Source organism: Ptychodera flava, chromosome 12 (genome assembly GCF_041260155.1).
Source record: "Ptychodera flava strain L36383 chromosome 12, AS_Pfla_20210202, whole genome shotgun sequence".
Classification (NCBI taxonomy): domain Eukaryota; kingdom Metazoa; phylum Hemichordata; class Enteropneusta; family Ptychoderidae; genus Ptychodera; species Ptychodera flava.
The window spans coordinates 37,289,198-37,315,180 of NC_091939.1; the positions used below are offsets into that span (position 1 = coordinate 37,289,198).

Below are 25,983 nucleotides of genomic sequence, written 5' to 3' on the forward strand. Positions count from 1 at the left end.
CACTGACTTGGCCTGTTCCTTCTGCCGACTGTGAAAGGGGGTTTAGTGTGCAAAAAACGTAACTAATGACAGAAATCAACTTGGAGCTGAATGGCTGGACACTCTAGCAACTACTGTTATGGTAGAGGGCCCCGAAATGGACTTTCACACTGGAAAGAATGAAAGTCCCGTAGACTTTTCATTAAGAGGCACTGATATTCAATATCAGTTGATTGATATGTTTACCGAATGTTTACAAAAAAGTTGTTAAGCTGAATGAGTTGTTGAGTCCTTTATCTTTTCCATGCATAGAATAATGTTCGTATTTGCAGTTTGACTTTTTTAACATATTTATATATTGTCTCACAAAAATTATCCGTTGTCCCGCTTTTTTTTGGTCAGCGGGACAAAATGTCCCACAATTTTTTTTTTCTGGTGAGAACACTGCAAATAATAAACAGTAAGGAGGCACAAAGGACGTCGGTGCCCCCGGGCCCCATGTTTAAACAGTAAGATCAAATATTGCTGCGTGGCGGCGATTTTGTTACGATTTTCTCATGTACAGAGCCATAACTCAGACATGTTTCCACCAGTATCATTCAAATATGGTACAAGGACATTGACCTATTTCATACATATGCTCATCAATTTGTTTCGCGTAATGTAGCAGTATCATGTCAATTATTGAAGTTTGGTAATTAGGCTGATATGTCAAGAAATACTGCATCAAATTTCATGAAACTTGGTACAGATGTTAAGCTCATATTGCTTTAACAGTAAAAAAAACATTTATCAGTGTCATTTTAATTAATTTGTAATTGCATATGTAATGAACTTTCCTAATTAGAGTGGTATATCCACAAATACAACGTCAAATTTGATGAAACTTGATACAGATGTTGCTCTCATAGTGTTGTAAATACCGGTACGTACTGCATCAAACTTTATGAAATATGGTACAGGTGATAATCTGTTAGTCTTAGGATAGTATGCAAAAATGTTTTGCAACATCCCGTCGATTAATTCCTAGTTGACTCATTTAGTGACCTTTAGGATGGTGGCCCACATCGGTTTTATGTTTTCATCACCATGGAACTCATTCTTGGCCTTTGAGCACCATCGGTATGAAAGTATTTTTATCACAGACCTAATTAATGAAGAGGACTATCCTGTCTGAGGACTTGTGATCAAAGTACCCATTAACAAGTGGGGACTGTGTCATCAATGATGACTTGTTTTTAGCACAACTGACCAAAGGTCAATTGTGTTATTGTGGTTTGGTTGAACATGTCAGAAAATGAGAAATTTTTCGTAAATGACAAAAAGTCAAAAACTGCTGAACAGACAGCGTTGATATTTGGTACAGATGTTTAGATCGTGCTACAGATTCCACTTTGTTTAAATGGACCCAAACAGGGCAGCAGTTAGATAGTAATGGGACATTGCTAACCCCTTTTTTAAAACTAATTGACTTTTAGGGACCTTCCGTATTATTGGAAGGTACACCAATCCTACATTTTGGACTGTTTTATGAGTTATGGAACAGAAATATTTTTTGATGAATGCTAGAAATATGCAAGATGCACTGTATGGAAGTATCAGAGATGTCCATGCACTTTTGGCACAAAAATCGATAAAAAATATACTTACTTGATGTTTTAGATTTCTCACAACTGTTGTGACCCTTAGCATTTGTCACCTGACTTAGTCACATGATTAGCTACTGGACCTGTTATCATGGGTATTAATTTATATTAAGACAATTTAATTTGATTCAAGATCAGGGGTAAGGATGTTTAATGTTGGTAGATGGTGGTCTATTAGCATGGAAATACCATTATTTTCTGTCAATATACAATCACTTTTTTAAATTTTGGGGCAACTTTTCCCAATTTTGGTCAAAATATTTGTTTCTCAAAAAGTACTGGTCTGGAAATTGAAATTTGGCATACAGCTTTTTACAGATGAAGTAAATGTGATATTTTGAAATTATGATGAAATCTGCAATTTTGTATTTCTGGGGCAATTTTTGCCGTTTTTGGTTTAAAAATGTGAAAGTACTGATCTGATAGCTTCAAAATTTGAAATACAGGCTCCTATAGATAAACTAAATGTGATATATTGAAATTATGAAGAAATCTGCAATTTTGTATTTTTGGGCAATTTTTGCCATTCTTGGTCCAAAAATGTATTTCTCCAAAAGTGCTTGTCTGATAGCTTTGAAATTTCGTATACAGGCTGTACAGATGAACTAATGATTTATTGAAATGATGATGAAAATGCAATTTTATATTTTTAGGGGCAATTTTTGCCATTTTTGGTCAGAAAATTTGATTCTCAAAAAACTACTCGTTAGATAGCTTTGGTTGACATGTTCTCAGAGATGATTTTAATATGTGGTATGTTCAAATTATGATGAAATCTTCATTCGTGTATTTTTGCAGCTATTGTGCCATCATTTGTCCGGCCACTATCAAAGATTTCCACGTTCTTCATCTACACGTGTCAAAAATAGTTGTTCTTTACATAACACAGTGGAGCTATATTGGTTGCTAGGTCACTTGTTTATATTTTATTGTATGTATTTTACTTGGAGTGACAGAAAGACTGTTTCTATCATGTAGACCATAAAGTTATTCTAATTAGTCCCCAGGGACACCGTCCGGGGGGACTTATAGGTTTGGTCATGTCCATGCGTGCGTGCGTGCGTGTGTGCGTCCGTCCGTCCGTTCACGCAGATATCTCAGAGATGCAAGAAGCAATTTCATTCAAACTTGGTACAAGGGTTACTTCATATGTCATACAGATGCACATTGATTTGTTTTGTGATACGATCCAATATGGCTGCCTGGCGGCCATTTTATTACGATTTTTTCATGTACAGAGCCATAACTCAGACATGTTTCAACCGATTTTATTCAAAGTTGGTACAAGGACATTGACTAATGTAATAGATATGCACGTCAATTTGTTTTGTGATACAATCCAATATGGCCGCCAGGCGGCCATTTTATTACAATTTTTTCATGTACAGAGCCGTAACTCAGACATGTTTCAATCAATTTTATTCAAAGTTTGTACAAGGACATTGACCAATGTAATAGATACATTTGTATGCACGTCAATTTGTTTTGTGTTATGATCCAATATGGCCGCCAGGCGGCCATTTTATTACGATTTTTTCATGTACAGAGCCGTAACTCAGACATGTTTCAATCAATTTTATTCAAAGTTTGTACAAGGACATTAATCAATGTCATAGATATGCACGTCAATTCATTTTGTGATATGATCCAATATGGCCGCCAGGCGGCCATTTTAATATGATTTTTTCATGTACAGAGCCATAACTCAGACATGTTTCAACCAATTTTATTTAACTTTGGTACGAGGACATTGACCAATTTCATAGATATGCACATCGATTTGTTTTGTGATACGATCCAATATGGCCGCCAGGCGGCCATTTTATTACAATTTTTTCATGTACAGAGCCATAACTCAGACATGTTTTAACCAATTTTATTCAAAGTTGGTACAAGGATATTGACCAATGTCATAGATATGCACGTCAATTTGTTTTGTGATACAATCCAATATGGGTGCTGTGTGACCATTTTGTTACGATTTTTACATATACAGAGGCGTAACTCAGGCATATCTCAACGGATTTTATTCAAAGTTGGTACAAGGACATTGACCTATGTCACACATATGTACGTCGATTTGTTATGTGATACGATCCAATATGGCCGCGAGGCAGCCATTTTGTTACGATTTTTTCATGTACAGAGCCATAATACTCTCAGGCATATCTCAACCGATTTTATTCAAAGTTGGTACAAGGACATTAACCTATGTCATACATATGTATGTCAATTTGTTTCATGATATGATCCAATATGGCTGCATGGCCGCCATTTTGTTACAATTTTTTCGTGTCCTTAGCCAAAACTTGGGCATGTCTCAACTAATTTTATTCACCGATTTTATTCAAACTTAGTACAAGGACATTGACCTATGTCATACATATGCACATTGATTTGTTTTATGATACAATCCAATATGGCCCCCGTGTGGCCATTTTTTTTCAGAGTTTTTCATGTCCGGAACCATAACTCAGACATGTATCAAGCAAATTTATTCAAAGTTGGTACAAGGACATTGACTTATTTATACATATGTATGTCGATTGGTTTCACGAGATGGTCCAATATGGCCACATGGTAGCAATTTTGTGATGGTTGTTTCATGTCAAGAGCCATAACTCTGGCAAGTCTCAACTGATCGTATTCAAAGTTGGTACCTGTACATTGACTTACGTCATACATATACTTATTGATTTTTTAAACAGTAAGATCAAATATCGCTGCATGGCGGTGATTTTGTTAGAATTTTCAAATGTGCAGAGCCATAACTCAGACATATTTCTACCAGTATCATTCAAAGTTGGTACAAGGACATTGATCTATTTCATACATATGCTCGTCAATTTGTTTCACGTCATGTAGCAGTAACATGTCAATATTGAAGTTTTGTAAGTAGGCTGATATGTCAAGAAATACGTACTGCATCAAATTCATGAAACTTTATACAGATGTTATCTGATGTGAAGCTCACATTGCTTTAACATTGAAAAAGACATTTATCAGTGTCATTTTAATTAATTTGTAATTGCATAAGTAATGAACTTTCCTAATTAGGGTGATATAGCCACAAATTAATACAACATCAAATGTGATTAAACTTGATACAGATGTTGATCTCATAGTGTTGTAAATACTGCATCAAACTTTATGAAATATGGTACCAGTGATAATCTATCAAGTGTTAGAATTGTATGCAAAAATGTTTTGCAACATCCTGTTGATTAATTCCTAGCTGACTCATTTTATGAACCTTAGGATGGTGGCCTACATTGGTTTTATGTTTTCATCACCATGGAACTCATTCTTGGCCATTGTGCGTCATCTGTATCAAAGTATTTTTATCACAGACCTAATTAATGAAGAGGACTCTATCCTCTCTGAGGACATGTAATCAAAGTACCCATTAACAAGTGGGGACTGTGTCATCAACGATGACTTGTTCTTATTCTAATTCATTTGCTTTCAACAAACTCATGTCCTCCAACAGACAGTTATATCCATGTGTCAAGATGATGTAATTATGCTGTAACTAAAAATTCTTATAACTCTTTCAGGGTTTTCTCTCGACTGCGCGATTGCGCAAATTGCGCATTTCGAGTCATTTTCTGCCCTTTAAAAGTTACTGACTGCGCGAAAATCGCGCACAAAACACAGAGAAAGCAAATACGCCCACATGATGGTGACCCAAGCGCATATAATTGTGTAGTGAGCTGTAAATTTCCTGTTATTTTTGGCCAGAATACTGCCTCGGAAAAGACAATATATCGCCTGTCACTCAACTTTGGTGACGTGCATAACGTGGAGTGTACGCATCGAAAAAGAACAGCCAAGGACATAGTTGTAGTTCAGTCTCCATGGATACTACAGTGCCATTGATATGTTGTTTAATATCATTAGTAAGCATTAAAAATGCTGCCCCCTAAAATGTCAAGTCTGCCCCCTAATTTTGATGAATGGGGCAGAAATTGCCCCCTCCAGTGAACATGCAGAGAAAACACTGCTCTTTGTACATTAGTCACATGCAAGACTGTTATCTTCCGCTAACTTTCTATTTGTATCACTGGCCTTTTCTGTAACGTCATCACCACAATGCATGATGCTCTCATAGAGTTACTCAGATGTGCAGGCAAACTCGATGTGTACGTACCTGGTGGACCATTCATGGTAAAGGGCTTTTTAACACAGGTTTCACGAGGCAATCAGTTTGTAAATTTGATCTCAGAAACTTGAAGAGTAGGGTCCTGGGAAAGAACAGAAGGCGCTATAGGAACATGCATGTTCTCAGTATCAACAGACTTGATGCTGCAACTATCTAGGTCAGATCAGGCTGATTTCCCGCCTGCACTAGCACATGTGTTGAAATAGATCCTGAGAAACTCTTTGGCATCATTTCGACTATTGAATCTCTTGAAGCATGCACCAGAATAACCATCTACTTGTTGATAACAAGTGTCCCCATCAATCAAAATACCAGTTTCTCGACCAGCAGCAACAGCAAAAAATTTCTTACAGGAATGCTTCTTTGCCGAAGTCTTACGTTGTTTACACTTGCTCTTTTTGTGATAACACAAGACCATCTGTAGTTGCTCTTTGTCTGAACCAAAATTTTCACATAAAAGGTCTGGATCACTCTTCTCATCTTAAATTGCTTAACAATTGTGAATATGCAAATTAGTTAGTATGTAAAGATGAAAAATATAACAAAAAGCTACCTGGGAACCACTGAAATCAGACCACATGTGGCCATGAAATACTAGCTGAATTAATATTACTATGATTGTAAACACTGAATTTGAGCAAGAGTAGATTACCCCAAGTGACTTGTAACATCAAGAAAAAAGTCAAATGGTGGATATACCGGTAATTGGTTGTTGTTAAACTAAGAAATTTCCACATTAACTCAGGGATTCTCTTGATCTGTTCACAAATAATACAATAAAGTGTTACATGGTATCAGTCTATCACATTGCTGGCGGTACATACCATCAAACAGGGTTCAGCATCGGTAATTCCTCTACAGGATCCAGAATCGGTAATGCCTCTGCTTGATCACCTATAAAATCTGATGAAACTAATCAATTGAATGCACACTTTTCTCAGCAAATTTCAAATATTCTTACCCAAACCAACAATCCCTTTGGATCAAAGCTTTCTTTGAAAAAAAATCTTCCATTGGCATAATTGCCATCTTCCTCATGGCTGCCATTATTCACAAAGTTGACCTGCATAAGGCTAACATACTTTTTGGACACCGTGGTGCGAAGCACCAAAGGTGTCCTATGTCGCCACAATGTCTGTGTGTGTGTCCGTCTGTCCGTCCGTCCGTCCGTCTGTCCGTCCGTCTGTCCGTCTGTCCGTAGACAGATTTTGTTCCACTCATAACTTAAGAACCCTTAGGTCCAATGTCATGCAATTTGGTATTTGGTATTATCATGATGAGACTTAGATCTGATTAGATTTTGGTGGGTGTGGCTTATTAATTAATTGCTCATTTGCATATTTTATGACTTTTTTCGTTCACGCAGATATCTCAGAGACGCCTGGAGCAATTTCGTTCAAACTTGGTAAAAGGATAGTACTCTACCTCATACAGATGCACGTTGATTTGTTTCACAATGCGATCAAATTTGGCCGTGTTAGAGGACTTTTTAGTTTTCACCTCCATAGACTCCCATGTATAAGGCAGTCCATAGACTCCCATGTTTAAGGCAGTCCATAGACTCCCATGTATAAGGCAGTCCATAGACTCCCATGTATAAGAAAGTCCATAGACTCCCATGTATAAGGCAGTCCATAGACTCCCATGTATAAGGCAGTCCATAGACTCCCATGTATAAGGCCAAGAAAAATAAAAATTTAGTTTCTCATCGTATTCATATTGCAAAAAGGATGCAGTGACACAGTTTTTAGTCCCCACAGATAAAGTCCAGGGGGCTCATAGATTGGGTCATGTCAGTCCGTTAGTCCATCCATGTGAGTCCATCCGTTCACACAGATATCTCAGACGCTTTTACAAAATGTCACGTGACCTTTGACCTCAAATATACATATTTGTCCATAACTCGGTAACCACAAGTGCTAAACCTTTCATATATGGTATGATGGGACACCCTATGATGCCACATATTGTACCTCATTAATTATGTGCATATCTAATTTTGAGCAAGCCAATAGAGCTGGAGGTCTGATTTTTGGTATATATGGATAACTTGGCAATACAATTTTTTTGACAAAATGTCATGTGTCCTTGGTGACCTTTGACCTCAAATATACATATTTGTCCATAACTCAGTAATCACTAATGCTACACCCTTCATATTTGGTATGATGGGACACCTTATGACGCCACATATTGTTCCTCATTAATTATGTGCATATCTAATTTTGAGCGAGCCAATAGAGCCACAGGTCTGATTTTTGGTATGTACGGATAACTTAGCAATGCTATTTTTTTGACAAAATGTCACGTGACCTTGGTGACCTTTGACCTCAAATATACATATTTGTGCATAACTCAGTAACCACAAGTGCTACACTCTTCATATTTGGTGTGATGGGACACCTTATGACGCCACATATTGTTCCTCATTAATTATGCACATATCTAATTTTGAGCAAGCCAATTGAGCTAGAGGTCTGATTTTTGGTATGTAGGGATAACTTAGCAATACAATTATTTTGACAAAATGTCACGTGACCTCGGTGACCTTTGACCTCAAATATACAAATTTGTCCATAACTCAGTAACCACAAGTGCTACACCCTTCATATTTGGTATGATGGGACACCTTATGACGCCACATATTGTACCTCATTAATTATGTACATATCTAATTTTGAGCGAGACAATAGAGCTAGAGGTCTGATTTTTGGTTTATAGGGATAACTTCGCAATACAATTATTTTGACAAAATGTCATGGACCTCGGTGACCTTTGACCTCAAATATACATATTTGTCCATAACTCAGTAACCACAAGTGCTACACCCTTCATATTTGGTATGATGGGACACCTTATGACGCCACATATTGTACCTCATTAATTATGCACATATCTAATTTTGAGCGAGCCAATAGAGCTAGAGGTCTGATGTTTGGTATATAGGGATAACTTAGCAATACAATTATTTTGACAAAATGTCACGTGACCTCGGTGACCTTTGACCTCAAATATACATATTTGTCCATAACTCAGTAACCACAAGTGCTACACCCTTCATATTTGGTATGATGGGACACCTAATGACGCCACATATTGTTTCTCATTAATTATGCACATATCTAATTTTGAGCGAGCCAATATTGCTAGAGGTCTAATTTTTGGTATATAGGGATAACTTAGCAATACAATTATTTTGACAAAATGTCACGTGACCTCGGTGACCTTTGACCTCAAATAAACATATTTGTCCAAAACTCAGTAACCACAAGTGCTACACCCTTCATATTTGGTATGATGAGACACCTTATGACGCCACATATTGTACCTCATTAATTATGCACATATCTAATTTTGAGCGAGCCAATAGAGCTAGAGGTCTGATTTTTGGTATGTAGGGATAACTTAGCAATACAATTTTTTTGAAAAAATGTCACGTGACCTCAATGACCTTTGACCTCAAATATACATATTTGTCCATAACTCAGGAACCACAAGTGCTACACCCTTCATATTTGGTATGATGGGACACCTTATGACGCCACATATTGTACCTCATTAATTATGTGCATATCTAATTTTGAGCAAGCCAATAGAGGTAAATGTATGATTTTTAGTATATAGGGACAGACTATAGGATAGAAATTTTTTGACAAAATGTAATGTGACTTGATAACCTTTTACCTAAAATACACGATTATGTCAATAAATAAGTAATCACAAGTGCTATGTCCTTTATATTTAGTAGGATGGGAGACCTTATGACAACACATGCTTTACCTCGTTAATTATGCCCATATATAATTGTGGGCAAGCCAATAGAGCTTGAGGTCTGAATTTTGGCATATATGGATTAATTAGCAATACAATGGGTTTTTTTTTCAAAATGTCACGTGACCTTGATGACCTTTGACCTTGAATATGCATATATATGCATAACTCAGTAACCACAAGTTCTTTACGCTTCAATTTTGATAGGATACTAGACCTTAAGATGTCACATCTTGTACCTCATTTATTATGCACATATGTATTTCTTGGCAGGCCAATACAGCTAGAGGTCTGATCTTTTTTCCCGATTTAGAACCATAACTTAGACATGCCTCTTGTTTCAAAATGGGAACAATGACATAGACCTATGTGTCCATAGATCTGAACATATACACTCCAGTGATACTTCTGACCTCATTTCCCTGCCCAATCAAGACTAATACTCCTATTACAAGTGGGGACTATGTCATTGTCAATGACTTTGTTACTTCTAGAATATACAGAATATTATCTCACATAGTGAGTGTCTGAATATTATTCTGAATTGTATTCCAAAGCACATTCTGAAAGGACTCTTCTTGAATATACAGAATATTATCTCACATAGTGAGTGTCTGAATGTTATTCTGAATTGTATTCCTAAGCACATTCTGAAAGTAACTCTTCTGAAAATTTCACATTCTTTGCCTCTGCACCATCTCCCTAATACATACTGATGACCCACGGTGTCCACTCAAGTCTCACTTTGATTCATACTAAGTTCTACCCAATGATGATAATGGTAAATTTGACAGGACGTGAGGCCAGTGTGTGTCCATCAGCCAATAACACAAGGCATGATCCCTGCCATTTGGGTATTTAGAAAAAATGGATCGATATGGAACTGTATTTTTTCAAAGCAAGCGCAATCACATTGTCTACATGTGTACAAACATGTTTGGAAAGGGGGTCACGAAACTGCTAATCTGATATTTATGTTTGCGCAACAGCTTTGCCACCAGCAATCTTTAAATTGACAGGCAAGTTATAGATTTTTTGATAGTGAAAGGCAGGAAAAACAGCAAAACAGGCAGGTAATATACCCGATTCCCAGTATCTATGGACAACACTGGTAACTGAATTTATTTTGTGTTAAAATCTTTACATAGGCTGGTCATGCGATAAGATATGTCCTCTGAAAAGTCTTGACTCAAATGTGTGTCAAAGTAAAACCAACCTGTTTAGAATTCCATGGGAAAGGATTGAAGATGGTCAAGATTTGTCATTTAAAGATGCCATTCGAACAGCCACTGCAGTCGCTGTCAAAGCTGAACTACAACCAGGTAATAAATTGTACAAGTAGCTTTATTATCAGTAAGATTACTACATGAAAATCAGGGCTCGAATCTAACTTTTATGTTAGTCCAAGTGGACAACCATTAATGAGAATTAGTTGTTCCAAGAAGACATCTGGTTGTCTTTAATTTAGTTTGAGGAAAACTATGTAGTCTAGAAGTTGATTGATTATTGTGGTAAAATTTCCCATTGTTGTAACTCTTCCGTTTTGAAAGACATTTTACAAATACATTGACATTCTGTTCTGTATTGTACATGTATTGTTATATATTTAGTAGGTGTCAAAGCAAGAATTACTCTTCAGTGACAATATTTTAAAGATTTAAGATTGCTGAGTAACAACATTTTAAGATGTTATAGAATACAGAGTAATAATGTTTCAAGGATGTTACAATAGGGAGTAAGAATATTTCAAAAATGATAGATTATATGTTAAATAATTCAAGGATGTTGGATCCTGCAGTAAGAATGTTATATTACAAAAGTAACAGTATCTCAAAGATGTTAAATTACAGAGAAAGACTGTCAAATGTGGTAGGTTACAATCTGAGTTACGATACTTCAAAGATGTTTCCTCTACCTTGAACATTATTATTTTTGCCTGTTGGCCATATGAAGAGTCCAAGTGTATGAGTAATGAACACATTCAATGCATGCCAGATTATATGATCACTGTAATTTTTCCTTTGATTGACTTGGTGTAAACTAATTTATGGTGGTTATTTGTGGTCAAGGTTGCCTGGACAATGATGTTGAGAGAGACCATGGATGTCAAAGCAAGCTTATTTTGAAAAGATCCAACTGCATTGATCACTTTACGTCACTCAAGTATCCAAGTTTTTATCCAACCAATTTGAGATGTTCTTGGCAAGTAGAAGTCCCTTTTGGAGAATATGTGATCCTATCCATAGAAGACTTCGATCTTGATCCAAGGAAAACAGATGGAATATGTGATGACACCCTTCTCATTTTTAGTGGTAATATAAAATCTAAGTGCAATTATTTTTATCGTCATTTACCCAAGTGAATATGAGTTTTATTACTTATGTGTAAGAATTTTGTAAATGATACACAAATAAATGACATTATGTGTCAGGTAAATTTCATATGTGTCAAGTTGATGGGATTAGAAACTCTAACAGCAGATTGGACAAATATGAATTAGTGCTGAATCATTTGATCAACCAACTATTTCTCAATATTGTCAAGGGGTTGAATCCATGAAATTTTTCACATCGATAACACCACTGTAACCTACAGTATGCAGCATTTCAGTTTCACACAATTTCCATTCTTACATTTTTGAAGTTACTTCCCACAACGTACATTATCAACAGCAGCAAAAATTTGCAGCTATGTAAAGATACCTAAAAGGCAGATCTTGGACCTTAAAGTGGGACCCTTAGTTAATCAAAAATACAGTCTTGAAGCAGTCCCAGATATGATTTTTTGGCCAATAAGGACCAGCCCCAGATTGGATTTGGCCATCTGGGACCAGTCCAAGACCATGTTTTTAGCAATCTAGGACGAGTCACATTGCAACTTTTAGCAATCTGGGACCAGTCCCAGATCATGTTGTGGGGGTATCTTATTGGACCAGTTCACTGCAAGATTTTGTTTGCTGTCTGGGACAGTCCCAAAAAGTATTGTTTTTCTAAAAACTTTGACCATTGCCAGATTAAACTGCGTCACATTTATGTAAAAAATAGGTAAAGTGGCTTTGTTCCAAGTTAACTTTTACTTAGATTGCATTTGGTACATGTATGTATGTTATTGTCCGTTGTCTGTCCATAATCTGTCCATTGTCCCATATGAACCCACAAGTCTGATTGCTTTGAAATTTTGCATGCAGTTCACTTGGTATGACATCACTGAAGTTTGTTCAAATTTCGTGGTGAAATTTTTATATTTGTGTTTAAGGGGCATTTTTTGCTACTTCTGGTAAAAAAATCTTCTCTGAAACTGCATGTCTGATTACTTTTAAATTTGATATGCAGTTCTCTCAAGGTGACTTCAGTCAGATTCATTCAAATCATGGTGACATTTGCATATTTGTATTTTTAAGGCAATTTTTGTAATTTTTGGTCAAACATTTATTTCACCAAAACCGCTCATGTGAAAGCTTTAAAATTTGGTTTAAAGATTCATAGGGATGATAAAATGTGACTTATTCAAATTATGATGAAATCTTGCATTTTTGTATTTTTGGAGATATGTAAGGGTAGCTCAAACCCCCAACTGGGACCGCTAACTAGGACTCCCAGTTGGCTCAAACTGTACTCTGGGACCGGTCCCAGTTGGCCTCTAGGACCAGTCCCAGTTGGCTTCCAGGACCGGTCCCAGTTGGCTTCAAAATGCACTCTGGGACCGGTCAGTTGTTCTCCAGGATCAGTCCCAGTTCACTTCAGGGACAAATCCAATTTGTGAAATGGGATCACTATGAAAAAATCCAGTTACTAGTACTTCATACTGACGATCTGTTAATGTTTTTACCTTTTTAATCTGTCATAAATATAGGTATACGCAACATTTAATAGATCCCAATTAAGGCCAAAGTTATTTAATTCTTTGTTTTGCATCTGTATGCACATACTGGGTTCTACTGTCATGATTTGAATAGGATTTTACCGAGTAACCTTTCTTTCTAAAACTCTTTGTTTACAAAATTTCACATCTTATGATGATCATGATGAAACAGAGTTTCTGATGATTTTTGTATAGATACTTATGTTGTTACATGGAAGTAATCGTGCAAATATAACTTGTGTGTTTTAATTTTCTTGTATTTGTTTTAGTGCTTTCTTCCCGCTCATGTTTTCAAACGTTTGAGTGGCCATAAAACAAAGAATTTTTACTTTGGCCTAACTGTGATGTACACAATTGTTACGTGCAGAGAAAACGAACAAAAGGGTGAACTCAGCAGTTTCCGTTTAAACAAAATTTATTACGAAAACAAAACTAATTGCTAAGTCAGGGACAGAGTACAAGCTTTAAAAGTGTACAGACTACTTATCTCAGCTGGGACGGCAAAGCTCAGTCTCAGAGTTGTAACAGTCAGTCGGATGAATGAACAGTCCTTTGGCTTGCAGGCTTGAAGCTGCACAAAGTCCACAGTATAAATCCAGCGTTGACAGTGAAGGTCTTGAAAAGTCTTGAGAATGACTACTGCTGGAGTTTAGTAACACACAAGAGACACGATCCCCAAAAGTCTGACTGGAAGCTGAGCACGTCCCTTTATATAAAGGCATATAAGAACAATCTAGAACTTTTATTGACATGCTAATTACTGTTCTAAAATTATCTCCCTTACACAACTAATCAACTTTCCAGAACATTCCAAACATGACTAATTGAATTCAAGGTTGTGAGGTCATCAAGGGCAGTGACCTTGAGAATGTTCTAGACTAATTGAACTCAGGTCATGATGAGTGTGGGGGAAATGACCTACATAACACACCCCCTCTTCAAAAAAGAAAATTTTTCAATGAAAAATCTTTCTTTTACAAATGTAATCTTAAAAGTGTGAACAACAATAAGTTCTAAATACGAGAGAGACAGTCTGCAATTAAATTGTCTCTGCCTTTGATATGTCTAATGTCAAGATTAAACTCCTGTAACATTAAACTCCATCTTAGCAATCTCTGATTTTTGCCTTTAAATTTCTGCAGAAAAACAAGAGGGTTGTGATCAATATAAACCACTATTGGCTGATTTGAAGAAGTAACATAAACTTCAAAATGCTGTAAAGCTAATATCAAAGATAAACACTCTTTTTCAATTGTAGAGTAGTTTCTCTGAGGATTTGCTAATTTGCAAATTTGTTAAAAATAGCAAACAAGATGATCTGTCCCATGACTATCCTCTTGCAATTTGGTATTGGAAAACTCGAAATGGCACTGAATTGGCATAAAGTATGCATGGCAAAGTCCGGTTATTTTTATTGAGTTCGATAAAGTCATTGTTCGGCAAATACTTGGCTTCCTCCTGGAGATATTCCGCTTTCGCAGGATTCAGTCCGTCTGGATGTTGTTCCACTGGATTACTGTCGCAGACATCTTCGGTGTGATAGATGATGTTTGTCCTCGTTGAAATATCTTGGAACAAATGTTCATGGATTGGTTCTTTCAGCTGTTGTTGGTGTTCTGGCTGGAGGTGTGCCAACTTTGTAGACTCCAGCTTCTCCAGGATTTCTGAGTTCTGAAGCTTGACCGAGCCCAGCTTTGAGTTTAGAGTATATCCAGCTTTGAGTTTAGAGTATTTTCACTCAAGTCAGTTTCAGTATCACTATCTTCATAATGGTTTGAACTGACTGCACTGACAGGCTGAGTTATAGTAGGATTATCCCTATCCAAATATGGCTTAAGCATATTTATGTGACATAGCTGTTTTTGTTTTCGCCTGTCAGGTGTTATTATGATGTATTTAAATCACTCAATTTCTTATCAATTAGGTATGGCCAAAGTAACGAGCATGGAGTGGTTTGCCAGGAATTGGAAGTAGAACAAGAACTTTTTGACCTGGTTCAAACTTCCGTTTTGAGGTGCTTTTATCATATTTGGTTTTCATTGACTGCTGAGATGACTCAAGATTTTCTCTGGCTAATTCACATGCTTTAGAGAGTTTTGTACGAAAATCTGACACATATTGCAAATATTCAGACAATCATCATCGTCTGATAGGAATTTCTCTTTAACGAGCTTAAGTGGGCCACGGACTGTATGTCCAAATACAAGCTCAAATGGGCTAAAACCAAGAGACTCCTGAATTGACTCTCTAACAGCAAAGAGCAAAAATGAATTCCTTCATCCCACTGCTTCTCTGTGTCAAAACAGTAGGTCCTAATCATGTTTTTCAAAGTTTGATGAAATCGCTCAAGAGCACCCTGACTTTCTGGATGATAGGCGGATGACCTATACTGTTTAATGCCTAGCTGATCCATTACTTGTTGAAAAATACCAGACATAAAGTTGGAGCCTTGATCGGACTGGACACATTTAGGGAGGCCAAATAAAGTGAAAAATTTGACTAAAGCTCTCACTATAGTCTTTGTCTTTATATTTCTCAGTGGTATGGCTTCTGGGAACCGAGTTGATGTACACATAATTGTCAGCATGTACTCATTTCCTGATCTTGTTTTTGGTAGGGGCCCAACACAGTCTATTAGAATCCTACTAAATGGTTCTTGAAATGCAGGAATTGGCTGTAAAGGGGCCTTTGGAATGGTCTGATTTGGCTTTCCTACCATTGACATGTGTGACAAGTTTTACAGAAATGTGCTACATCCTGCCTGAGATTAGGCCAATAAAAGTGACTGAGAATTTTATGATAAGTTTTCCTTACTCCCAAATGACCAGCCCAGGGCGTTTCATGGGCCAGGCGCAATATTTCAGCACGGTAGGGCTTTGGAACCACAATTTGATGTTTTATAGCCCAATCGTCATCAACCAAAACATCTGGAGGTCTCCATTTACGCATGAGAATACCAGATTTTGTATAATAGGAAACAGAGCTATCTGAAGTTTTACCTTCATCATCTACCCTGTCAACAAAGACAAAATATCTGGGTCTTTGTGTTGTTCTGCAATGAGATTTGATCTAGAAAATGTCTGACTTTGGTCAGCAGAAGTTTTACTGGAAGTTTCAAATCCACGAGGGATAACGGAATGATCCGTGTCAAACACCTGACTGAGAAAGGTGTCATTTAAGTCAACATCTGTGACATTATTTTTGAGAGTATTTTGATTCTCGGAAGTTTTCTTTGACATGGCTCGAGTAATGGCACATGAAGGAAATAAATCGGGTATCTCTTGTTCAATTGGCTCTGGATCCTGATCTAAACTAGGATTATCAGTCACAAGTGGATTAGTAATGACCTTGTCCCCAGCAAGGTCGTTTCCAAGAAGAAGGTGAATCCCTTCAAAAGGCAAAAAAGGCCTAATACCTAAAGTCACAGGTCCAGAAACAAAGTCCGAAGACAATAGACATTATGGAGAGGAACAGGAATGTAGTCATTACAATCTACCCCCTTAATAAGAACTTTAGAACCTGAAAATGACTTTTCAGAAAACGGCAGGGTATCTGCCAACAAAAGAGACTGGGAAGCCCCGGTATCTCTTAGAATTTTGACAGGGGTAGCGGAAGAGAAATCACTAGAAAGTGATATAAAACCATTATGAATAAATGGCTCGAAAATACCCATAATGCTATCTTGAGAAGAATTGACCTTGACCTCATTAATTGGGGATAAGAGGGGTTTAACCTCAGAAAATGTGTTGCACACATTATTAGACTCTAATTGAGTTGATGAAGAAATAAAGCCGGTGGGCTTAGATCCACTTTGACCACTTTGACCTTCACGTTTTCTTTTCAATTTGAAACACTCTGACATTAAATGGCCGTCTTTCTTACAATATTACAAGAAAGTGTACCGAACTGTTTGTCAGAAGGAGATTGAGACTTGGGATCTGATGATGTGGAAGTGTTACTTGAATTGTGTGAACTGCTGTCATTTGATTTTCTACTCTCCTTTGAGAAATTCTTGGATGAAAAGGAGGAGTTAAATTTACCTGCATTGTTTCTGTATGAAAAGGACTGGGATGGTTTGCTGAGAAATGAAGATTTGTGGGTCAATGAATAATCATCGGCCAAACGTGCAGCAACCTCCAATGTATCTGCCTTTTGTTCATTGATAAACGTCTTGATGTCACTCCGGATGCACCTCTTAAATTCCTCAATCAAACAAGCTGTCGTAATTTGTCATAATTCTGACTGACCTTTTCAGAAGAGCACCAACGATCAAACAGTTGTTCTTTTGTTCGAGCAAATTCAACATAAGTTTGATCCTTCACCTTCTCACAATCCCTAAATTTCTGACGGTAAGCTTCAGGCACCAACTCATAGCCCTTGAGAATTAATTCCTTCACAGAATCATAATCTGAAGCCTGCTCTACTGACAACTGAATGTAAATTTCTCTGGCTTTACCCACCAAAGCACTCTGCAAAAGCATAGACCAGGACTCCTTAGGCCAATTCAGACTCTGAGCAATTTTCTCAAAATGGAGGAAATATTTATCAACATCCTTTTCTTGGAAAGGGGGAACTAACCTGAAATGCTTAGTGATGTCGAACTTGTCTGAAGGGAAGAATTTTCCTGACTGTCCAAGCTCTAAACGTTTTATTTCTACCTGTAATCGCTGTTCTTCTAATCGCAATCTTTTTCTCTCTGTCTTTCTTCCATTTCTAATCTTTCCTGCCTTTCTTTTTCTTTCTGTCTTTCTTCCATTTCTAACTGCATTCGTATTTTTTCTTTTTCTAATGCCTGTCTCTCTTTTTCCATTTGTAATTCTTTTTCTTTCTGTCTTCTTCCATTTGTAATTCTAGTTTCTTAATCTCCAAATTTGTCTGCAATTCTAATTCTAATTTTCTGAGTTCAGAGGAAGACTCAGGCTCATAATCTTTTAAGGCAGACTCCTCAAAATGGCCAAATTAACTAAATGTTTTGCAATCTTGAACTGTATTTCTCGCTTGCGCATAGATCTTTGACATCTACTTTAAGGAAATTTGCCAGTGCTATGAGGTTGTCTTTTCTGAGGGAATTAAATGTGTCCTGATCAAGGTCATCCATAAATTCGTCTGGCTTGAATTCCGCCATGATTGAATTTCGCTGAGTTCACAGTATACAGTAGTTTTGAAAAGGCTGTCAAAATGTTGTCAAACGGCTCAAAATATTCGTCTCCCGGACGAGCCCCAATTTGTTACGTGCAGAGAAAACGAACAAAAGGGTGAACTCAGCAGTTTCCGTTTAAACAAAATTTATTACGAAAACAAAACTAATTGCTAAGTTAGGGAAGAGTACAAGCTTTAAAAGTGTACAGACTACTTATCTCAGCTGGGACGGCAAAGCTCCAGTCTCAGAGTTGTAACAGTCAGTCGGATGAATGAACAGTCCTTTGGCTTGCAGGCTTGAAGCTGCACAAAGTCCACAGTATAAATCCAGCGTTGACAGTGAAGGTCTTGAAAGTCTTGAGAATGACTACTGCTGGAGTTTAGTAACACACAAGAGACACGATCCCAAAAGTCTGACTGGAAGCTGTGCACGTCCCTTTTATAAAGGCATATAAGAACAATCTAGAACTTTTATTGACATGCTAATTACTGTTCTAAAATTATCTCCCTTACACAACTAATCAACTTTCCAGAACATTCCAAACATGACTAATTGAATTCAAGGTTGTGAGGTCATCAAGGGCAGTGACCTTGAGAATGTTCTAGACTAATTGAACTCTGGTCATGATGAGTGTGGGGTAAATGACCTACATAACACAATCTTAGCAATAGTACGTCCTGTGCTATGGTGTGTGTAGAAATCTTATTGATAGAAAGACTGTGTACTGATGAAAAAGGGAGATGAAAATAACTTTGCAAGACGGTATATGCAACTCATCAAGGCATACAAAACATTAAACTAAAACACGCTTTGTTTAATAGAATTGCATTTCATTTGAAGTATTGGTGATATTTTAATTTGGACTTAGCCTTATTTCTGAACAGATAGACATAAAAAATAGGAGAGAGGCAACCATCAATGGTTAGGTCTACAACATAGAAGTGCATGTACAGCAGAATCATTTCATTGTTATGGGAGGAAATTAACATTAATGAGGTGATAACATTTTCAGACAAAGGGTTTTGAAAATACAAATTAACAAGTCAACTACACGCACTGCTTCAAAACTTCATTGACAGCTAGTAGCTGTGTTGCATATGCTGTCTCAGTGTTTTCTATTTCATTCTGTGTGTCTGTCATAGCCCTACCGGTATGAAACTACGAGTCCCAGAAATGAAATAAGACCACTGTCCTAGAATGAAACTGGGAGATGTTAGCTTTTCCACACAAATTTACACAATTTTCACAACAGCACAGGGAACATGAACAGAATAATTGCATACAATTGCTATAAAAGGCATATAGTGGGGTGGGAAACCTCTTACCCATTATTATTATGGTTTAAGTTAACTAACTTCACATCTGCGGCCAGTCCAAGAGTTAAACTGGGACCGGTCCTGGAAGCCAACTGGGACTGGTCCTGCGCAAGTAGGTTAAGGCATGGGCGTCAAACGTTATCATGAATATGCATTAGGGCTCATGAATATTAATAAAACAACACTGCCCTCTGCACATGAGACAACAACAGAAAATCTCTAAAATCATATCACAAACAAAGTTCCTAACTGGAACATCATCGAGCCAACGATGTGACAAAGGACACACTAGTGTTCACAATAAAAGATAGCCCTGTAAGCACTGTGTTGAATTTTGAACACATAAAAAAGGCCGATCATCGCATACAAACGAAATCCATACATCAGCCATCCTGAGGCCAAAGTCCACGACGTGAGGAAGGAGGTGACAAGTGTTAATGAACAGAGTCGGACACAAAACGATCCAAACATGAGTATTCTTGCTTCCCTGCAAGAAGAATGCAGAGATCAACAACATTATACTATAGATACAATATAAACTTAAGGAAGAGATGTGCTTATGTCATGGAGGTACATTTGGTACCTCCATGTTTATATAAGCCACTAAGGAATGAACTGGTAGGAAACGTGGGGGTCAAAAGGTCACGGTGGTCTGAGACATACTTCCACGTCTCACCATGGCTATAGTACAACCAATTTGTTAATTTTCTCACTAACAACCTTACCTGATACAGACAGAAAACACGTTAAAGCACATACAGGACAAGAGGGATGATGTGTGCAGTCACTTTCCAACTTAAAATTACAAATTGTTTCAGTAGCAGGCGATGGGGTCATGACCTTTCGGATTGCTTGCGGGATGGCCCGATTGCGCACAAAGTGACCAGATTTCTTTCGAAAATTCCAACTTGTAGATCGCATTCTTTTCCTGAAATTTTGCTATCCCCAAACTTAGGCTTAAAATATCTTTACAACAATACCTTAAACATGTATGATTTGGTAGCGTTTCTTTAAAAAATCACAGAAACTCAACCAAGAATCGACTTTTCCTACAAATCGTATGTATTTCACACAAATATGAGGCAATTAACTCAGGAATTTTTCTTTGTAAAGGATGTTGATCGATGGTACTGAACCCATTCTATTATCAGATGCCCTAAAAAATATAGTTTAAATGTGGTTTACAAGTTGGAATATGCCGATAAATGATATACGCGATTTTGGCACGAAAGTGACAATATAGAAATCACATGACACCTTTTATGCAAATTTAAGTGACATAAACTGAAAGAGCTATCAAAACTACGTATGTGTACCAATTTCATCAAAATATGACCGGTAGTTTTTGAGAAATGAAATTCAGCTCGAAATTCGGTCTGAACCTCACTTGCGTGGAAGCCAACTGGGACCGGTCCCAGAGTTCATTTTGAGCCAAGTGGGAGTCCCAGTTAGTGGTCCCAGTTGGGGGTTTGAGCTACCCTTACATACCTCATTTTTGGGGCACTTTTTTGCCAATTTTGGTCAAAAAATTTGTATCTCAATAACAGCTTGTCTAAATTGGTATTTGGTATACAGGCTTCTAGGGGTTATCTTATTTATGATGTGTTGTTATAACGATGAAATCTGCAATTTTGTATTTTTGGGCAATTTTTGGCATTTTTCATCCAAAAGTGTGTTTCTCAAATAGAACTTGTCTGATAGCTTTGATATTTGGTATACAGGTTTCTACAGGTGAATCAAGTGTAGTATATTGAAATTCTAATGAAATCTTCAATTTTGTATTTGTAGAGCAGTTTTGCCATTACAGTCAAAAAATGGGTTTCTTAAGAAATACTCGTCTGATAGCTTTGATATTACAGGTTCCTACAGATGAACCAAATGTAGTATATTGAAATTCTTATGAAATCTGCATTTCTATATTTTGGGGCAATTTTTTGTCACATTTATTTCTCAAAAACTGCTGGTCTTGTAGCTTTGATATTTGGTGTACAGGTTCCAATCGGTTATTTTAATATGATATATTGAAGTCATGATGAAATCTGCAATTTTGTTTTTTACAATTTTTGCCATATATTTTTGGTCAAAATATTTCATTCTCTAAAAGCTACTCATCTAATAGCTTTGGTTGGCACATTCTTGGGGATGATTCTATTGTGATGAAATCTTCAATTGAATGTGTATTTTTGCAGCTATTTTTTCAATTTTTATCAGGCCTCTGAAATGAGCTATAGCACCCAATACATATGTGTATATAAACACCTGTTCTTCTTAGGCAAATATACAGACATCTATGGGCTGCATAGCTGAAGGGCAGAATTTTAGAAAATAGGCGACCATGCTTAAATGAAAAACACATCATTCCCCATGTAAAAATTATAAAATAAGTTCAAGTAAGTCATATTTTCAACATTTTGCGGTACCATATCTGCATTGCATTAGCAACGTTTCATTTTCACAATGTTTTGTAGTCCTAATCTGTTGTGCAATGTGTAAAGCATTGAGTAGAAAGATGCTGGCAGCGAAGTTTTTTAAGGAGGGCTTTTGTCATCCTGAGTCATTGTCAGGAGTATTGTCGAAAAGTTGGTCACATGCGGGCGTCATCATCACCTTTCCCCAAGGCCACTCACAGATTTGATTAGCCTCTGGGGAGGGCAGCATGTTGCCAGGATGCATACTGCCACAGCGGGGGCATCGAGTGGCATCCTGAACGGAAGTACAGGGTCCCACCGCACATTAGGCAGCATACTACTTGGCACCCACTACAGGCCCATGACAGCAATCCCATGGAACATGGCCCTTGGTGGTGGGCACCACAATGTTGCATTGTAACCGGCTGACTGGGTGGATTGGAACATTGGTGTGGGCATTTTGTCTGTGTTGTTATTGTAAGGTATGTACGCTGCTAACAGTGGATTGGTCCCGGATATGCTGTGTAGTATGGGTAACTGTAATGGTGGGTTGTTGGTGGCCATAATTAGGGTAATGACTTGAATTGGCTGTGCCTGGGCAAGTAATGAGCTGGATGGAGCTGCAATATTTGCTGGCCTCATGACAATGATTGAAGTGGGTGACAGCGCTCCAGTGGGCTGGAATTGATGGTTGAGTGTTGAAAGAGGTGTCAAAGTTGTGGTATTGTCGGCAGGTGTTGAACACAGTTCACATGGATTGAATCGATGGCAGTTACAATGCAGGCTTCTATCTGAGTTTGGCGATATGGTCTACTGTTCCTGGACTGGCTGACACTGCGATGGTTGTCGGCACCTCAACGGGCAGGATTGGTGGTTGAGGTTTCCGTCAAGGCTGATTGGAGCAGGTACTTGTCGAGAAGTGCTGTGCGTTTCTTCGATGTTGTCGATGAGCAAGTGGCTGCGCATGTGCGGCCTCTTTACTTCTCTTTGTCTTGACCATGGTTGAAGTTTTACAATGTGAAATTGAGCGTGGCAAATGTTAAAATGGCTGATTTGTAGTGTTCACCCCACTGATATGTAAAATGGGTAATGACTCAATCAGTAGAGATGATGCAAATAGTTTAGATAGCAAGATTGAGGGAAGGCGGATGCAGATTAGGTAATGTCTACAGTAAGTATAGCGAGCGATTAGGGACTGGTCAGTTTCTTCGGCCGGGGGGGGGGGGGGGGGGGGTGGATTATTTTTTGCTGACGTCAAAAAGTGGCTGACCCCTCCATTCCAAATTTCTAAAACAGGGTGAACCCCCCCTCCCGCACGCGACAACTGTAAAACAAAAGGTGGACATAAATTATATATTTATATATATATATATATATATATATATATATATATATATATATATTATATTTTACATACATTTATATTTTGACAGTCATTCTGTGTTTTAATGAAATTGTTGACATGTCAGTTGTAAGATAGGAATTTCAAAGTGTCAATCTTAAAGTTTGAATAGTACATTTTGAATGAGCTGTGAATGTATTTCACACTTTCTATGCTTAACCAGATGTCCTGAACAGAAATGGATGTCAATCATTAATATCAATCATTAATATCAAAGAGGAAAAAGCAGTAAATCAAAAATTTTGGTAGGTGTTAAGACTTGCCAGCCATCCAATTAACTCTCCTGAGCAGCCATAGAGAGGCATTTTAGCCAAATCTGGTGTGTTCAGTGTCTGAGATGACCTTTCCTTGTAACATTGAAACCATAAAAGCACAGCTAATAATGAAAAAAAATGCCTTTTTAACTTTTATTTTGGTCATAAAAAAGCATCATTCTACAGAAAATCTGAGACACAAAGGAAAACAGTTGCATCAATGAGAACAAAAGATATCTTGTCATTTTTCTATCTCTAAAATAAGTCACTGTATCAAATATCTATTGTGAAATATTCGTGCATGTTGCTTTCTCATACTGAATTCTCATAGAGAAAACAGAAAAGTATCAGGAATTTGTCATGCTTTTCATATGAAATGCATATTTCATAACAGTACACTTTCACTTAGCAAACATCAAGATGTCTCTGGCATTTATCTCTGATTTATTAAAGTATGGCGCCCGAAGGGCACGGAGAAAAATATGAAACATCCTGATATCTCTGATATATATGTCTTGTATATGCACAGGAAGGGCGTGCTGAAAAATGTCTGATATATTAAAGTAATGCGCTCGAAGAGCACGCTGAAAAATATTGAACATACAGATATCTCTGATATATGTATGCCTGATATGTTAAAGTAGGGTGTGCTGAAAAATATGTCTGAATATTAAAGTTACGCGCCCGAAGGGTGCGCCGAAAAAATACAACTGAATGATGAAATTTGTGGCTGACACAATGCATTTTAGGCAATGATGAGGTTGTGTCGAAATTCAAAAACACTCTGACCCCCCTATTGGGCATTTCAAAAACAGGGTGAACCCCCCCCCCCCCCATGAATCCACCCCCCCAGGCCGAAGAAACTGACCAGTCCCTTAGGCAAAGCAGTGTGTAGTGGCCTGCACGGATCAGTGGTCTTGGCGTTGGTCTCTGCCCAATGTTAACCATGATTAAAGCAAAGCTATTAGCACCCAGACATTTACAATAAAGCCTGTAAACTTGTGGCAGTTGCAATCGTTCCATTATTGAAATTGTTGGCAAGACATCACAGGTCAGGTCAGGTCAGGTCATTCAAGACCTCATGATATCACTCAACTCTTACCGTGGACGAGCACAGTGCTCATTTGTTTCAAAAACTGATTACTTTACTTATTTTATCATATACCTACATTCATGTGCCTGTGTAAAGCTATGGAAGAAAGCGCCCTCAGATCTGTGTATTTTTTTTACGTATCACGCCCCGGCCCGGTGCCCAAATATGGGCAATCGCGTGCATTTCTGAACTATCTAGATTCTGGTTACTACGCGCGTTGCTATCCGCAAACGTTCCATTCGTACACAAAGCCAGCGCGAGATTAGGAAAACGTCTGCTTGCTCAGATCGTAGTTGCGCGTGGCGACATTGGAGCCGCGCCGGTGACATCGGCTTTTATTTCTAAATTATAGTGAAATCCTGTGTATACTAAGTGCGTGCCTGTTCAGTATAAATTACCAGAAACTGACATCACGCTTTTGTCCTTCTTACACCTCGATTTCAGCCTTGCTCTCTGTTGGTCACGTACAGTACGGCTGTTGCTTTGCGCGTTCCAGAATTCTGCAGGTAAACAAATGACGTCATCATGTATGTCAATCCGCGACGGGAAGCGGCCATCGTATTTCTGAAAAAACTGACACAAATGATGATGAATTTTTAATATCGCACGCATTTTTATCTCCTAAACAATGTTGAATATTATGTAAACTACATATTTATCATTCCATAAGGTATATGATAAAACCTTTACGGCCCTGATACGGCTTTTGCGGCCCTTGGTCGTACGGCGTACGGGCCCTCGCACGCCCGGGCCCTTCCGCCGTACGACCTCGGGCCGCAAAAGCCGTATCAGGGCCGTAAAGATTATTATCATGACATTTGCATGCCTACAATGTTTGAGCAAGTCTCTCATGGCTTCTGCCAAGCCATATGTTAAAAACGATATTAATTGAATCAATCATGATGTCGCAGGTCAGGTCATTCAAAAATGGTCTCTGCATGATGATATGCG

General features: G+C 37.7%; 1 protein-coding gene across 1 annotated transcript in view; it reads left to right on the forward strand.

Annotated features, from left to right (window-relative positions):
• Window positions 1–25,983, forward strand: part of LOC139145779 (uncharacterized) — a 300,693-nt gene that overhangs the window by 115,368 nt on the left and 159,342 nt on the right. Inside the window, exons 14-15 of the mRNA XM_070717084.1 lie at window positions 10,707–10,880; window positions 11,628–11,870. Of these exons, the coding sequence (XP_070573185.1) occupies window positions 10,707–10,880; window positions 11,628–11,870 (417 nt within the window). The remainder of the gene's footprint in view (window positions 1–10,706; window positions 10,881–11,627; window positions 11,871–25,983) is intronic.